Source organism: Camellia sinensis, chromosome 3 (assembly GCF_055761805.1).
Source record: "Camellia sinensis isolate YWXY chromosome 3, ASM5576180v1, whole genome shotgun sequence".
Classification (NCBI taxonomy): domain Eukaryota; kingdom Viridiplantae; phylum Streptophyta; class Magnoliopsida; order Ericales; family Theaceae; genus Camellia; species Camellia sinensis.
In genome coordinates this window covers 14,574,651-14,591,063 of record NC_138963.1, presented here as the reverse complement: position 1 = coordinate 14,591,063, position 16,413 = coordinate 14,574,651, and the positions used below count along the sequence as shown (strand labels likewise).

General features: G+C 34.6%; 2 protein-coding genes across 5 annotated transcripts; both read left to right on the top strand.

The window, feature by feature from the left end:
* The first annotated feature begins 1,157 nt into the window (after window positions 1-1,157).
* LOC114270252 (large ribosomal subunit protein eL33y) lies at window positions 1,158-3,659 on the top strand. Its single transcript, XM_028211701.2, has 5 exons — window positions 1,158-1,328; window positions 1,457-1,492; window positions 1,766-1,994; window positions 2,087-2,129; window positions 3,399-3,659. The coding sequence occupies exons 1-4, from the start codon at window positions 1,297-1,299 to the stop codon at window positions 2,126-2,128; spliced, it is 339 nt and encodes a 112-aa protein (XP_028067502.1). The 5' UTR covers window positions 1,158-1,296; the 3' UTR covers window position 2,129; window positions 3,399-3,659.
* A 3,665-nt stretch (window positions 3,660-7,324) lies between these two features.
* LOC114270219 (Neutral/alkaline non-lysosomal ceramidase) lies at window positions 7,325-14,664 on the top strand. Of its 4 annotated transcripts, none has more exons than XM_028211682.2 (11): window positions 7,325-7,584; window positions 8,622-8,711; window positions 8,852-9,222; window positions 9,508-9,716; window positions 10,811-11,167; window positions 11,649-11,913; window positions 12,017-12,290; window positions 12,386-12,511; window positions 13,195-13,258; window positions 13,527-13,696; window positions 13,970-14,664. In XM_028211682.2, exons 3-11 carry the CDS (start codon window positions 8,873-8,875, stop codon window positions 14,516-14,518), a joined length of 2,364 nt encoding a protein of 787 aa, XP_028067483.2. In that variant the 5' UTR covers window positions 7,325-7,584; window positions 8,622-8,711; window positions 8,852-8,872; the 3' UTR covers window positions 14,519-14,664. The 4 variants fall into 4 exon arrangements, with proteins under 4 accessions (XP_028067483.2, XP_028067476.2, XP_028067471.2 ...); XM_028211675.2 differs by having other exon boundaries at window positions 7,346-7,584; window positions 8,866-9,222; XM_028211670.2 differs by having other exon boundaries at window positions 7,346-7,584; window positions 8,826-9,222.
* The last annotated feature ends 1,749 nt before the right edge of the window (window positions 14,665-16,413 follow it).

Below are 16,413 nucleotides of genomic sequence, written 5' to 3'. Positions count from 1 at the left end.
TTAGGCCTTGGTTTTGCTCGGCTAAGCGGTTGATGCTGTTGGTGAGTTCTGTAAAATACTGCGGGGGGTTGTTTGGGTTAGGAGGGTCGGCTTGGGGGTTGGCAACAGTGTGTTGAGAAGCCATGGATCTAGTTATGACCATCCACCTTGGTGGGTGGCAGGTAGGAATATTGAGAATGGGTCTCCAGCGACAATGAGCACAGTTGCCGCACGGAGCAAAAGGTTTTCCACAGACGGCGCCAACTGATGATACTGAGTGTTCCAGATGGAACGGGTCGGATTGATCTACGCTTCTCAAATTGTTGCCTGAGCATTGAGCTCGCAGAGAGACCTGCACAAGAGTTCAACGGGCAACGGGGAGTCCCCTAGCGAACCCTCTGACGATCAAGTTAGAGAAGGGAGAGGATGATGGAATGTAGAGATAGAATGGTGATAGAGAACTTAACATTTTCTTCGTCTTAGAGGCCTGCTTACATCTTTTGCTCATCATTTCCTTATCCACTCTGAGCCGTCATGTTGGCCGAAAGTCTATGTTCTAACTTACCTTGTTCATGGTGAAGCTGTCATGTTCCAACGTGAAGGGTTATCGTAATAAATACTGCAGGGGAGCTCATTAATAGCTGATGTGTGGTGCAATAACTTTGTAGGATCTTTGTCTGCTGATATGGCTGGTTCTGCACTTTCTAGGTGTTTAGATGTCATTGGCGCTTGGTGTAGCGTCGAGTTCCAAGAATATTGAGTTTTAATATTTGAGTCATGGATTGGGCCTTAAATGGTGGGCCATATCCTTAATAGGCTTACCCATGTCAAGTTATAAATTATAATTTAATAGATCATAGATTATGATTTTAATTAAAAATTGTTAATTTATTTGGTGTAGCTATTAAATCATAAATTTAAGCTACTGAATAGTATTTATTACATAATTTATGAAGTAATTTTTTTAATTAATTTTTATTTTTTATTATTTATTACTTGTCTATATTTCTCATAAATAATAATAATAATAATCTATAATCAATTTAAATTTTTTTTAAAAATAAATAAATAAATAAATAAATCTAAAACTATAATCGTAAATTAATATATCTACTGGAGAAGTTAATAGTAAGATTTCAAAGTTATAAGTTAAAATGAAAAAATAAATAAATAAATAAAAATAAAAAATCCCATATCTACACCCTAGTATCCTCATCCAATATATCACCTACCTATATAAGCCTCCAAACTCTCGAATTAGGGTTTTGCGTCTCTCTTTCTCTCTCTCAACTGTGTTTTGCAGCTCAGAGAAGAACAATGGTGAAGGGTCGCCAAGGAGAACGTATCAGGTCCGATTCTCTCTCTCTCTCTATATATATATAGATTTGATTTTCATAATCGTTCATTAAATTCGTAATTGATCCAAACATTTCTTCAAATCTCATCTTTGTTCATTTGATTGCATTTGTTCACACAGACTCTATGTTCGAGGAACGATTCTCGGGTACAAAAGGTAAACAAGAGCTTTGAATTTGCCTACTTGGTGGTTTTTTTTTTTCTTTTTCCGTCTTTAGTAATTTTTTGTAAAATTTTCAATTTTTTTTTTTTTACTTCTAGATTCAACTCGACGAAACGATTGGAAAAATTAAAAAAATTGAAAAAGAATTCAAAGAAAGTCCAGAGGAGAAAAAATTTGGAAAAAGAGGTGGCTTTTGAATGTGTTGTGGAGGTTTGGTGAATTTGGGGGGTTTGATTGCTGATATGGTGGATGGGATTGTGTTTTTAGGTCGAAGTCAAACCAGTACCCAAACACGTCTCTGATACAGATCGAGGGAGTGAACACGAAGGAAGAGGTGGATTGGTACAGAGGGAAGCGAATGGCGTACATTTACAAGGCTAAGGTGAAGAAGAACGGCTCTCAGTACCGTTGCATTTGGGGAAAGGTCTCTAGGCCTCATGGAAACAGTGGTGTTGTTCGCGCCAAGTTCAAGTCCAACCTCCCTCCTAGATCCATGGTATTCTTCTTTACCAGCTCAATCTTATTGTGTTAGTATTTGTTTATCTATCTGGGTTAGGTGTGCTGATGTTGATTGTTTTTGTTTCTCAGGGAGCTAGGGTGAGGGTTTTCATGTACCCTAGCAATATTTGAGGTACAATTACTATTTCTTGTAATTGTTTTGTTTAATTTTGGGTTCAATTTATTTATTTTCTCAAATGGGATACTGGGTTTGGTTTGTTTGTTTGTCGGTGCTCTATTTGGTTCGGTTGATTGAAATGATTAGTAGGCTTTTAGGCCATTTTAGGTGCTTTCCATTAATGATATTGTGGACATGGAACTCTAGAGTAGATGGTGCTACCTGTGAAGTTAATTGATTGATAATGTGGTTATATTTTGTAGTTAATTCCTATGTGCACTGCAAATCATTTTCTGTCAGGATTTGAAGCTTTTAGGCAGTTAATTAATCTTGTAAGGTTATAATTAAACATCATGTTAATTTTCATTTTATAATGAGTGTTGGCCAACTTATGTCATATTCTGTGTTATTCTAAAATAAATTTTCCAAATGAAAATTTTCTTGGGTGGTGAGTGTTTGCATTAGTACCATTTGGTTTTTGGAACATGCAAATAGGATTGGAACTTTAATGAACTCGTGAACGATCCAGTGAACAGCTTCGGCTATGTGTGGCTAATGTAGTTCTAGTCACTTATGCAGGCTGTATAATTAATTTAAACCTTATGGTGAAATAAGGATTTATTCGCTAGTATGGTTTGTTCGTTTGACCATTTGGAGCTTATAGTATTATATGCAAAAATCACTTTTTGCCCTATTCGTACCAAGTCCAGGTCCTACTTTTGGGGTCATGGCATGGGCTTCTTTCATATCCCAACATTTACTACTTTGGCCTGTAGTTTTTGTGCCGTTTCTATTCTTTGACAGTGTATTCCTCTTGAATTGTTTTAATATTAGTATCATCACTGTTATTTGTTAATCATTTTTATTATATATATATATATATAAAAGCAAGAAAGAAAACAGTTTCACTCAAACTCTCTCTTGCATCCCTCGTGCTATCTTCGTCAAAAAAATAAATAAAGGAAATAATTTGAGTTGAGGGATTTTGATCAGCCGTTCTGAATCTAGGTGAAAGAATCAAGTCACTTGCCAAAAAAAAAAAAAAAAAAAAAACTAGGTGAAAGAATCAAGATTTGATTCGACTCCAGTTGATTATTTTTTCAGTCTACTTTACCTTCCGAACTTGTCACACGTCTGTTATTTTTTATTTCGGTTGGGGGTGGGAGGGCTTTTCTGGTGATAATTTATCAGTATCATTTACTTCATCTTTTCAGTATGTCTTTTTGAGCTATTAAGGTTTTTGTTATATGTTTCTCACATAATTGTTGTTTTTTCTCATTGCAGTGCTTGGTTCTGGTAGAATCTCAATTAGGGCATTTTAAGTGAAGCAGAGTTTTCAGGTTTTTCTAATTGTTGAATCTAGTTCAAAGATTTTGTACTCTGAAAATGTTAGCTGGTTATTTTGGTATTGGTGCTTTAAGTTACGAAAGTCAACGGAACATCTCTGATGATGCTTGTAGTTAGTTTTTGATGTTGCTACTCTCTTTTCCTACTTGCGAAATTAAAGTGTTTCAAATTATAATATATATATTTTTATTTTCATCATCTTTGATGTAACATGATATACCTTTAGTCTTAGTTTATCTGTTGGATTATAAGCTAGCTTATGAGCTGTAAATAGTACAACTACTAGAATATCCCATATTTTCAATATGGGTGGTGGACTTTAACTCTTGACCTCCTAGTGAGGTTCAAGGATTTTAGCCAGTTGGGCTAGCCCCTGTTGGTTAGGATTTTGTTAAGTTGTGCCCGTTAACAAGTTTCAAAGTGTGTGTTCTAATTAACCAATGCCTTGGGGCATTCGTTAACAAGACCCTAGATTATAATTGAACTAAATGGAACTGATATTAGTATTGTTGAATTCTATGTGATATGGACAATTATGGAGCCTGAGTGTGTGTTCACCTAGGGATGGCCTTTGGTCGTGTGGAACGGCAAGGGGGTGGGGGTGGGGGTTGAGCAGTGAGTGGGCTTGTCCCTAGATAGTGTTGTATATTTAACAAGTGGATGATACAGTTAAATCTTTTAATCTATTGGTTGGCAATGTGTGCTTCATTCCAACTATTCTCTTTGTTTAGGGTCCAGTTAAAGTTAGTTAATCTACCTAGTTAGTGTCTTGAGTGTTGAGTGGTTTGAGGCAGCAATGAATCAGTAGGAGCGTTAAAGGGGTATGAGAGTGGGGAGCTCCATCGAGCTCATGACAGAACACTGGAAGGAACAGGTGCACCATTTGTTTCTTGCCCAAACCATAAATCAGGTCACATACAAGCTATACCTATAACACCCAAATCTGTAAATTCTGTGAAGCTGGTTATCTGAAAATGGCCGTGGAGCTGCTTTGCAAGCCTCAAAAGTTTGAGTTTGCATTGCAACTAATTTGTTCAATCTAGCAGCTCTGTGATGTTAAAGGCTGTGTTTGGATCATGAATTTGGGAAAAGATTTAGAAAAAGAAAATAAAGGTAAGGTAAATATGAAAGAAATATAAGTTCAATTTTTCCGTCTCCCTCACATTTTCCTTTCCATTTTTATATCTCTGCTCAAATCTATGTTCTAAACACAACCGAACCTAAGTCTGTGGGATGATCCAGCTATTGTTTCTAGTGGTTTTGAAATCGACAGCATTTAAGACTCAAACTTGTTTTTATATATCTAAGTTGTGGAGATTGTTTGAAAGGTTTTCAACAGCATTGCCAATGTACTCTTGAAAGAATACAAGAGCTGATTGTTTGATGAATTGACAGAGATTTTTGGTTTACAGAGGTGAGGTTGGTGTTTGTATATGCAGATTGCAATTGAAAATTTTCATGGAAAACCCATCTTATTGCAAGGTAATTTGTCATAAAACAACTCAAGAAAACTAGTTGTGTTACCAAACAACTTCTATAAAAGCTAACAAAACAACAGGTGAACAAGAACATTTCAACAAGTTACCAAATGTCTTAACACAACTGTTTTTTATTGGCTTGCTTTTCAACTACCTCTACAAACAAAATTCATCAGAACCAAACAGGTCCTATGGGAACCCTTCTGTTTTATCCAATTTACCTCTTCAGCTTTGAGGTGCTTGGTGGGAACTCAAGCGCCTCAAAGTAGATCCAACTATAAAGTAGATCAAGCCTGAAATGGTGTACTTGGTAGAATTGGCTAAATTGGCTTGTAAAGCACCCAACAAATTCATCAACATTATAGCATGTAGAACATTCCATGTGTCACTGGCCAACGACCAGTAATAGCAACCATTCAGCAGGTTTGAAATTTCTCAGTTTCCCACTTAGCCATAGATGGGTGAACATGAATCAGATTCTTCCCAATTAGGCGGCTGGCTAACTGGCACGTAGCTTACAGTAATCATGCCCTTTTGACATTAAGGCCAAGTTTAGCAATTCAAAAATAATTTATCTTTTTAATTTTTTTTTATCACATCACCTTTTTATTTTTTTGCATATTTTTTTATAAAAAGATAAAAAGTACACTTATTTAGGTCATCTCAAACAATCCTTAAGCTTTTGTTTGGGTTGTGGGTTGACTTTTGATTATTTTAGTTTGGAGTTAAAAAGTTTCGTTTGACGTAGATTTTTTTGATTTTTTTGACTTTTATAAGAGAAAAAATGAAATGATTATAAATTGAATGTAACATTTTATCTTATTTAATTAAAATAATCAATTTTATCCAATATAACTATTTTCGCCTAAAGTAGTATCCCAAGAAAATTTGGAAAAAGCAACACTATCTAGAAGAGCACATACCATGTATTTTTTAGGATAATTTATTAATATATATACATCTCATCTTTGTTGAAAAAAAAAAATGATAAATTATACTTGCTTCTCGAGTTTTAAAAATAAATATAATAAATTTTATAATTTTAATATAGTTATACTAATTTCTCTTTTAGTAAGGTTAAAGAGGATAAAATTAACGCAAATAATACGAAAATATAAAAATATAAAATAAAATATACATTTAAATATAAAAGAGATGACGATATTATTTTTATTTATTTATTTATATAACTAACAAATTTGTGACAAAAAAGTAAGCAAACTTTTATACGAGTCTAAACCTTAAAAGAGCTCAATATAATTATGCTAAAATTTTAGATTTTACTTTTCTTTTTTTTTTTAAAAAAAAGAAGAAAATCTTAACTCGGTGTAATTTATGTTATATGAATTTTTATTTTTATTTTTATTTTTGGTGATTTGTTCTGTGAGTATTGTGATGTATTGGGCAATTCTGGCCGACAGACGCGCACTGTGCCAATAAGAAAGTGATACAAAGGGTGAAGGCTAATTTTATTATTATTATTTTAAAAACACCACCCAATTCCAATTTTAAATTCATTTTGTGTTGTTTAAAATACTATAAAAAAAAGGGGAGGGGGGGGGGGGGGGGGGGTTTCATGCTTTTTGAATGGTTGGTATGGTTTGAAAGTCAAATTTGAAGTTTTTTTTTTTTTGTTGGCAAGTTTGTTTAATTTTTGGTGAAATTTAAACAATTTTAATAATTTATCAATCTTTATCCAATTTATCCAAGTTATCACAACGTCTATATGATGATCAATTGTCAACAAATTCAGTTGAATTAATCACACTTTCTCAAACAACTTATTTTTTCATCACCTCTTAAATCCCTTTCAAGTCATTATGTTGAATATAATAATGGTGATAATAGTTTGGGCTAAACTCATATTTAACTCATTAAAATCTCATTCGAGCTTGGTTTAATAAGTGAACAAGTCTATTTTAAACACATTTTGGTGATCGTTAAATTTTTCAAATTAAATTTAAACAATCAATTACATTTAGTTCGATTCGATAATCTTAAAAGTATATAAAAATATCAAATTATTCAAACTCATTTGACAAAAACTCTTTTGGGATCAACTCGAAAATTTTGAAAAAATTTTGAATTGTCTATTTTAAAAAATATATTTATCTTTTATTTGTATAAAAACAAATACAATAAAATAAAAAGTTATGATTCTTAAATCGAACTTTTTTTTTTTATAAATGATATATATACTAAAGGTTTTACAAAATAAATAATTTATATTATCAAAATGTGACTCGTGAAAGGAAATTTGAGATAAACTAAACCCATAAATCAAATCAATAAAATGAAATTCATGATGAACTTAATATGTTATGTTATTTTTTACAATGCCTAAAAAATTAAAATAAAATAGAAAAAAATTATTTACTATTTTCTGGAAAATCATGATGGAAGTCATTAATGCTATAGAGAAATGCCAACAGCCACAGTGATTATGTACGCATACACTCTCTCTTTTTCTTTCCATTCACGTCACTCTTTCTAACAAGTTAGGGTTTTGCTGATTTGTATACACATATTATATATACAGTTACAGACAACTAAATTATATGTGTATATGTATCGTAATTCGTCACTACGAAGCCAATTCAGGTTGAGAATTCTGTATCGGAATCGAGAATTCCTTAACTACGAAGGTACCTCTTCACTTACTATGTTGTTACTATGTTCTTGATGTTGATTGAATTTATTAAAACTTCTTTCTTTGTGCTGCTGCACAGAAAGAGTTGGAGCATCTCTAATTTCATCGATTCTTTTGTTAAATTCAAATTTGATGAACAAAGAGCTAAAAAAAGTGAGCTCCAATGGTTTTATCAAACTTATATCAAATCAAGAGAGAAAGTTATATTTTTACTCGTGTTTGGTGAGGTTTTGAAAAGAGTAAAGATTGGAAATGATTTTCTTTCATTAAAAATGTTTAAAACAGGTTATTAGGATAAATTTAGAATTTTTCGAAACGATTTGGCACACCAAAGATCAAATTTTTAACCAAATTTTCACTCATAGAATGGTTATGAGTCGCTTAAATTTTCAATTTGTTCATCAACTCTGAGCATTTCGAGTCGAGTATTTCACTCAAGGTTTCATGATATGTGTATCAGTTGGGTCTGATTTTCCTTGAAATCATTGTATAAGTGGTGATTGATTGATTTTTTTGGCAGTGAATTAATAGTATGTTGCATTTAATCAACAGGAATAAGCTAATTTCTGATATGATTTGGTGATTTGAAAGGTCTGTTCAGTTAAAGATGTATTAAACTGAACAAGATTCAGATATTTATTGGATTAGCCTAGTGTCAAATTTGCTATTTATATCTGAACTCATTAGATTTGTTATTGGATATTTGGAATTTTTAGTTTCAGAATCTCATTGAATATTTCTGCATGTAAAATGATTTCAAGTTGGATTTGGATTATAAGTTGACAAACTGATTAATTGGGACCTTTTGTTGGTTTTTTGTCTTCCGATGTGTAGTTTTAGCTTACTAGTACATGGGTTAAGACTCTGTTAATCTAGTCAAGTTGTTTCATACAAGTCCAGACTTTCTCTTCCGAGGGGAAATGCCTCCTCTTTGTTCTTTCCTTTAGAATAGATTCATATGCATAAGGTTTCTGATCATAGAATGCCTGAATGTGAAACCTGACTCTGCTATTTTTCTTTTGGAGCTTTCAGTTAGTTTCTAATTTTCAATGCAAAGGACTTCAATAAAGGGTGTGCAAGAATGGTTCTAATTAATATGTAGCTTCAGTTTTACTCACAAAGGTAAATAATTCTCATCCATATCATTACTATTATACCCTCAAAAAATGTCATCTTGTTCTCAATTGACAAAAGCTTAACAAGTGCTCACATGGATTGTCTTTTTCTTTGGCAAAGGATGGAGATAATTGTATGAGGGATAGCCCTTTTTTTGCAGGGGCATTATGGTGATGTTTTCCCTGTTATCTGGCTTTGTGGGGCGAAGATCATTGACAACTATGTGGTTGTGGGGCTTCCTAGTATGCATTATGATACTTAACTGTGGGAAACCACTATCAGCATCCACTTACTTGATTGGCCTTGGAAGCTATGACATAACAGGACCTGCGGCAGATGTCAATATGATGGGATACGCAAATATGGAACAAACCACTTCCGGAGTTCACTTCAGGTTGCGAGCTCGTACGTTTATTGTTGCAGAACCTCAAGGAAACCGCATAGTGTTTGTGAATCTTGATGCCTGCATGGCCTCGCAGCTTGTTACGATTAAAGTTCTTGAAAAACTAAAAGCAAGGTAGATAAATCTCATATTACGTTTTTGGTGACATGTATGATTTTTCCTTTGTGTGTAACTAAGACAGAATAGAAGAAGTCTATCTGGATCTGCAAAACCTTTTCAATATCTGAAAGGTGTTTAATAATCTTTTCGATATTCCATAGTGATTCATCTTTAGGTAATTGAATTCGGTATTCCATGCTGATTCACCTACTGGATGGTTTCAAATTTGGGATTGAATTTTACAATTTTAGAGTGCCCCAAATTCTAGCTAACTAATACTTATTATTCCTTTCTTTGAAGGTATGGAGACCTTTATAGTGAACATAATGTTGCTATCAGTGGCACTCATACTCATGCTGGGCCTGGTGGTTATCTCCAATATGTGATATATCTTGTAACATCTCTTGGATTTGTACGCCAATCATTTGATGCCGTTGTTGATGGAATTGAGAAAAGCATCGTACAAGCTCACGAGAATCTTCGCCCAGGGTCAATTTTTGTGAATAAAGGTAAGGAAGATGATTTATAGTTCATGTAATCTCTGTTATCTGCATCTCACCTCAACAGGACTAAGATCTAGCTTTGCATAAAATCCCTTAGTTCGGGATGGATTGATGTGGTTCCTCTCTGCCAATCAAATGATTTACTGGCCTGCATACCATACCATATGCTGGCAAAGAAATCCAATAACGGAGAATCTGAACCCAGGAAGAATGAAATGTAAACATGACCCTAGAATAAGCTCTGAGACTAGGGCAAATCCTGGTGGAAGGTTTTTAATCATTCTTTGGGATTAGCTCAGAGGAAGGCGGCTTTTTATGTGACATGTTCGCAGAATGAACCGAGACTCTATAGATGGCTATTTCCCTTGTGGAAAGAGCCATTATTCAACACTTACAATACAGATAAGGCATATTAAAAGCAACAAAGTCTTATGAACTCTGGTGTTTTATTAATGTCATCAGAATATCTAGTATGAAAAGAAATGCCTGAAGCTTTATATTTCAAATCTAGCAAATCTCTTAATTTTGCGTCCAACGTTTACATGCTTAGAAGTAATTCTGCATTGTTTTGAGGAGTATTTCCCTCGTGGAAAGAGCCATTATTCAACACTTAGAATACAAATAAGGCATATTAAAAGCAACAAAATCTTATGAACTCTGGTGTTTTATTAATGTCATCAGAATATCTAGTATGAAAAGAAATGCCTAAAGCTTTATATTTCAAATTTAGTAAATCTCTTAATTTTGCATACAACGTTTACATGCTTAGAAGTAATTCTGCATTGTTTTGTTTGGTGAGTGCTCATTTTCTTGAATTCATTCTCATACATTGTCTGAAGAATATCTCATTTTTTTTTATGATCTAGAAGTTTGCTCCTTGTCATGGCTTGATATTCTTTTATTGCGGAGTCATGTTATGACTAAGGAAAATGTGTCAAAGCAGAATAGGTCTTTGGGGTTGTAATTCAAACCAGCCTGCCAAGTGGGCTAGATCTGATCTTTCTTTTTCTTTTCTTCTTTATACATCCACACAAAAACTGATTTTTTTCTTTTTGTTTGTTATTTTATAGCTATGCTAATCATCCATCATGATTCCACAGGAGAGCTCATAGATGCTGGTGTAAACCGTAGTCCTAGTGCATATCTCAACAACCCTTCAACAGAGCGGAGCAAATATAAGTACAATGTTGATAAAGAAATGACTCTTTTGAAGTTTGTCGATGATGAATGGGGCCCAATCGGAAGCTTCAATTGGTTTGCAACACACGGAACTTCTATGAGCCGTACAAACTCATTGATTAGTGGTGACAATAAAGGAGCTGCTGCACGTTTTATGGAGGATTGGTATGAAAAAAATGCTATTCAGAATGACAATGGAAGACTGAATCCTGAGAAACGCGAAGTTGTCAGAATCCCCCGAAGAGTGTCCAGCGTGATACCTAGCCTTCATGAAAACCGTAAGTTTAACGCCTTTTGTCTTGCATTCATGTTTACAACATCTAGTTCAGGAAACTTGTTTGGTTTCGTAGTTATTTTGTCTATGTTATTCTTGTTGGGGAAGAGTTTGGTTTGTGTCTACAAAATTGCGATGGAGTGTGAACCTAGGGCAACTTAATTTACCAATAAAATTTAAAGTGAGTTATTTTAGGCTAAAGGTTCCAACTATTATAGGTAATTTTGTTACTGTTATGCATATTTTACACCATTTTCAATCCTGTTCAGTAACGATATCATATTCTGATTCCAACCAGAAAACCATATAATGAGAAGAACATATACAAAGAAGTAGATGTATTAAAACCGAGGAGGTTGGCACTTTGAGTAAATTACCACATGAATTGTTGGATGAGCAGTTGCACAGTATATCATCTTAGAAATTGCCTTTTCTTTCATTGACAAAATTGATTACTCATTTGTAATTTAGATCTTACCTTACAGGTAAAGAGTTGATGGAACTTGCATCTTCCTTCCAGTCTTCTCCAGGAAAACCCACAACAAAAATTTCTAGTGTTGCAGGAAGGGTCAGAAGTGCCCTTAGGCAAGCCGACAGGCCTCAGTTTGTATCTGCATTCTGTCAGTCGAATGTTGGCGATGTCAGCCCGAATGTACTCGGTGCATTTTGCATAGACACTGGGTTGCCTTGTGATTTCAATCACAGTACTTGCAATGGAAAAAATGAATTGTGCTACGGCCGTGGCCCAGGGTACATACTATCAAAAAATTTCTAATTTCTTGAAACTTAACATTTGGGCATTTGGTACTATGTATGTAGACTTAAAAACTGTAAAACAATGTTTATGTGGCAGTTTCCCTGATGAATTTGAAAGTACACGTATCATTGGAGAAAGGCAATTCAGAAAAGCTGTTGAACTTTTTAATACAGCATCTGAGCAAATAAAAGGGAAGGTTGGTTACCTACATGCGTATGTGGACTTTTCCAAACTTGAGGTCATGATCCCAAGGGAAGGAGGAGGGGGTTATGAGATGGTGAAAACATGTCCAGCTGCAATGGGCTTTGCTTTTGCTGCAGGAACAACTGATGGACCTGGAGCTTTTGATTTCAAGCAAGGAGATGATAAGGTTAGTTGGAAGTTTTCATTGCATAAGCAAAACTTTGAATACACTCTCGAACTGCCTTGTGTAAATCATGCATTCTGTTTTCTGGACAACTTCAGGGAAATCCCTTCTGGAGGCTGGTGAGGAATTTACTAAAAAACCCAAGTGAGGAACAGGTCAAGTGTCAGAATCCAAAGCCTATTCTTCTTGATACTGGTGAAATGAAGGAACCATATGATTGGGCGGTGAGTTGCAACAATTCATTTGGATTTACTATATGTGCATAGAATCTAAAGTCGGAACCTCTAGAACTAGATTATATAGATATTATAACTGGATTATATAGATTATGCTGAATTATATCCAGTGTTTTAAGTTGGATAAATGTGTTCAAGATATAAATGTGGAGCTCCAATATCCTAATTGTTTTTACTCGCAAACAAAGTCCTGTCTTGCATCACATCCCTGATACTGGTAAACATGAAGGCAAAAAATAAATTGCACCTGCTGGAAGTCTTTTGCTGGATAAATTAGCTTGTTTGATGATTCTCTCTCTCTCTCTCTCTCTCTCTCTCTCTCTCTCTCTCTCTCACACACACACACACACACACACACACACACACACAAACACACATGCATGCATGCATGCTCACACACATGCACGGTCTTATACTTGTGGTAGTACGCAAAATCTAGTTAGATGGGCTGAAAAAGAAGAATTTACATGCGTAGGAATTGACACCAGGGTGATGTTTGGTTTGTTTTCTGGCCCAGATAATGGATTGTAAAGTTCCAATTTTCAAAATGATTGCTTGAAGCGTCTTAATTATTCCCTAGTGTACGATTTGACCAATGCATTGAATTTCTGAATAATTACCTGGTAGTTTGATGCAGATACTGACCAACATTTCTATAATGATTTTTGCAGCCCTCAGTACTTCCAATTCAAATCTTGCGAATTGGGCAACTTGTCATTCTCAGCGTACCTGGAGGTTAATGCAATCCCTTTGTGTTGTTGCTAGCATCTTTTTCACTCTTAATTCTGCCCGTTCTATTTAAAAGCCCCCACATTGTTTAGTAGCATTATTGCTGGTAATAATGTAAAATTGGAATCTTATGGACTTCGATTCTTTCTCGGTAAATTGTTATCACCATTAGTTAGCAAACTACTGAGTTTTGTTCACTGGTCTTTGACTTTTTGATTGGTATTTCCATGTTCCTCTCATTACCTTCCCTTCTAATGCTTGTACCCCCTTGCAGAATTCACAACCATGGCTGGCAGGCGCCTCCGAGCTGCTGTTAAGATGGTTCTGACTTCTGGGGGCAATAAGGAATTCAACAGCAATATCCATGTTGTTATTGCAGGGCTGACAAATACATATTCACAGTATGTGACCACTTTTGAGGAGTACCAGGTGCAGCGATATGAGGTCTGTATCACAAACTCCCCAAAATCCATTATTGAATGAAGTTTTGCAACAGAACCTACTTTCACCTTTTTTTTCCCATTTCTAGTGCATAGTTTAAAATGACTTGTGTCTGATCAAAATTTTGGAATTGGATCTAGGAGCAATGTTAATGAATGATCAAAGGTCAAAACTGCAGTGTCCTTTTCATTTTGAATTTCATTATTTGAACCCTTGCCTCGGCAGAAATTGCACAGATAAATAACTCTTATCGATATGGATGATTTTGATTTTCAGGGAGCATCTACTCTTTACGGTCCACACACACTCAGTGCCTACATTCAAGAGTTCAGGAAACTAGCTGTGGCTCTTGTTACTAGTCAAGCTGTCGAAGCTGGCCCACAACCCCCAGACCTCCTCGACAAGCAAATCAGCTTTCTTACACCAGTCGTCATTGACATGACCCCTATTGGTGTGAACTTTGGTGATGTTAAAATTGATGTCCCTTCAAATTCCACCTTCAAGAGGGGAGACACAGTTACTGTCACTTTCTGGTCTGCTTGCCCGAGGAACGATCTCATGACTGAGGGCACATATGCATTGGTTGAGATTCTTCAGGGCGCAGACGAATGGACTCCATCATACGATGATGATGACTTTTGTTTGCAGTTCAAGTGGTCAAGGCCTGCTAAACTCAGCCCTCGAAGCTATGCAACTATGGAATGGACAATTCCAGATTCTGCAGTTTCAGGAGTGTATAGAATAAGGCATTTTGGTGCTTCGAAAGGGATTTTAGGTTCAATCCACCATTTCACAGGTTCATCTAGCGCTTTCGTAGTGGCATAAGAATATTTGACCTTATAATTCGTGTTTGATATATCATTAGATGACTATGCTTTTAGCATAAGCAGACCTTGTCAGAGTCAATAGCGTGTTGTATCAAAACAGGAAAGCAAAATGGAATAATATAAATATCCTGTATTTTTTTTTTTTTTTTGGTGGGTAGAAAAACACTACAGAAGACTGAGAGTCTCATAAACCAAGAAATGGGGAGATTGATTTGGCATGTGAGATGTGCCTAAAACTGCTGACTTTTAAAGTTATAAATGAGGTGATCCCTGAATGGTTCAGCCCAATCACTGTCTATTTTAAAAAATTGAGGTCAAGAGTGGGTAGTTGCCTAAACGAGGTCAAAGTGGCCGTGCCAGCAATGACTTTTAACCTCTCCTCGTGTATGTGTATGTTGCATTTCCTGGAAAGTTATACCCAAAGGTGAACATGATATGTTGTGGGGGGCAACTTATGTCACCATGATCATTTATACATACATGTATGTATGTATAGCTGCAAGGAAAATTGTTTCAAAATATCATGTAGCATTTTTAATATTGTTGATATAGTGCTCTAAACTAATCACCTAACAAATAAATTTTTTGATGGGATATTGTTGATTTATGTTTGTTGAATTGTTGAAAGACGGAATAATTCACTTTGTATGTTATGATCTCTCATCTATCAAATGTTAATGTTATTTATCATCATATAAGGCCTAGTTTGGAAAGACTAAATAAGTGTATTTTTTGATTTTTATTGTATTATGTGTAGAAAAAGTAAAGAGGAAATGTTGATTGATGTGACCCAAAAAAGATAAAAAGATGAAATAAGTGCACTTATTTTGTTTAGCCAAACTTAAGTATCAAATAATTTTTCCTTATCAGCGTAAAAAATGTGTGACATCAATATTTTGATGCTTGACCTTAATAACAATGGCCTTGTTTGGTGGGGTTTATTTCTAGCTTATTTCAGCTTTTAACTTAATTTAAGTTATTTTGATGTGTTTGGTTTAGCTTAACAATACAGATTATAGCTTTTTGTAAGTCAAAAATTAACTTATTCTTTGAGTGGGGGAGGAGAAACTTAATTTATAAGTCAAAAATCAGTTTATGTTCACAGATATAAGCTATAATTTATTAAGTTATATAATCACTTTCTCACACCTTTATCAAACGGGGCAAATATATAAGTTTGGAAAATGAAAGGTTAGTGTGTATTCAATGCATAAAATTGTATGGAAAAATTACCACAGTGCTACATCTGAAAAATTATTACGAGTACATGAAAAAACTTATGATTTTAATAATTATTAATATTTATAAAATTTATCACCTATTTGTAATTATATTTTAGAATTTGAACTAAATTAAAAAAAAATTCAAATTATATTGATCACATAAATTTAGTTAAATTTTAGTATAATAATTATATCACATCATCTTGGTTGACATATAGTATATCAATTAATAAATATAGGGAAAATTAGTTTAAGGTCTCTCTCTCATTTTTAATAATAAAAAAGATTTTCAATATTATTTTATAATATCTAAGGTCTCTCAATCTCACACTCATGTATCACAGAGAAATTTGATATATCTCACGACTTCAAACCCTTACCCCTCTCTCTCTCTCGTCGATCTCAACAACCAGGTTGACTTCACCTTCCCGTCGATCTCTACCAAATTTATCTTTATCTACTAGTTCAAAACCCTAGATCTTTCTCTCTCTCATTCTCTAGATCTATCTCTCTCATCCTCTCCTCTTATCTTCGACTTCTCACCACCGCCGCCGTCTTCATTATCGCCTCAAATCACCATAACCATCATTGCCTCAAATCGTGATCGTCGTCGCCGTCTCCATCATCGTCTCTTCTTCTTCTCTCTTCTTTAGCCATCACCAACGTTCTT

What these genes read in the sequence shown, in the direction of transcription:
- LOC114270252 (XM_028211701.2), top strand. Translation starts at nt 1,297, where the DNA reads ATGGTGAAGGGTCGCCAAGGAGAACGTATCAG. An exon ending in ACGATTCTCGGGTACAAAAG is followed by an intron (nt 1,493 to 1,765) that starts GTAAACAAGAGC and finishes TTGTGTTTTTAG; the next exon opens with GTCGAAGTCAAACCAGTACC. An exon ending in ACCTCCCTCCTAGATCCATG is followed by an intron (nt 1,995 to 2,086) that starts GTATTCTTCTTT and finishes TTTGTTTCTCAG; the next exon opens with GGAGCTAGGGTGAGGGTTTT.
- LOC114270219 (XM_028211682.2), top strand. Translation starts at nt 8,873, where the DNA reads ATGGTGATGTTTTCCCTGTTATCTGGCTTTGTGGGGCGAAGATCATTG. An exon ending in GTCAATTTTTGTGAATAAAG is followed by an intron (nt 9,717 to 10,810) that starts GTAAGGAAGATG and finishes ATGATTCCACAG; the next exon opens with GAGAGCTCATAGATGCTGGT. An exon ending in ACCTAGCCTTCATGAAAACC is followed by an intron (nt 11,168 to 11,648) that starts GTAAGTTTAACG and finishes CTTACCTTACAG; the next exon opens with GTAAAGAGTTGATGGAACTT.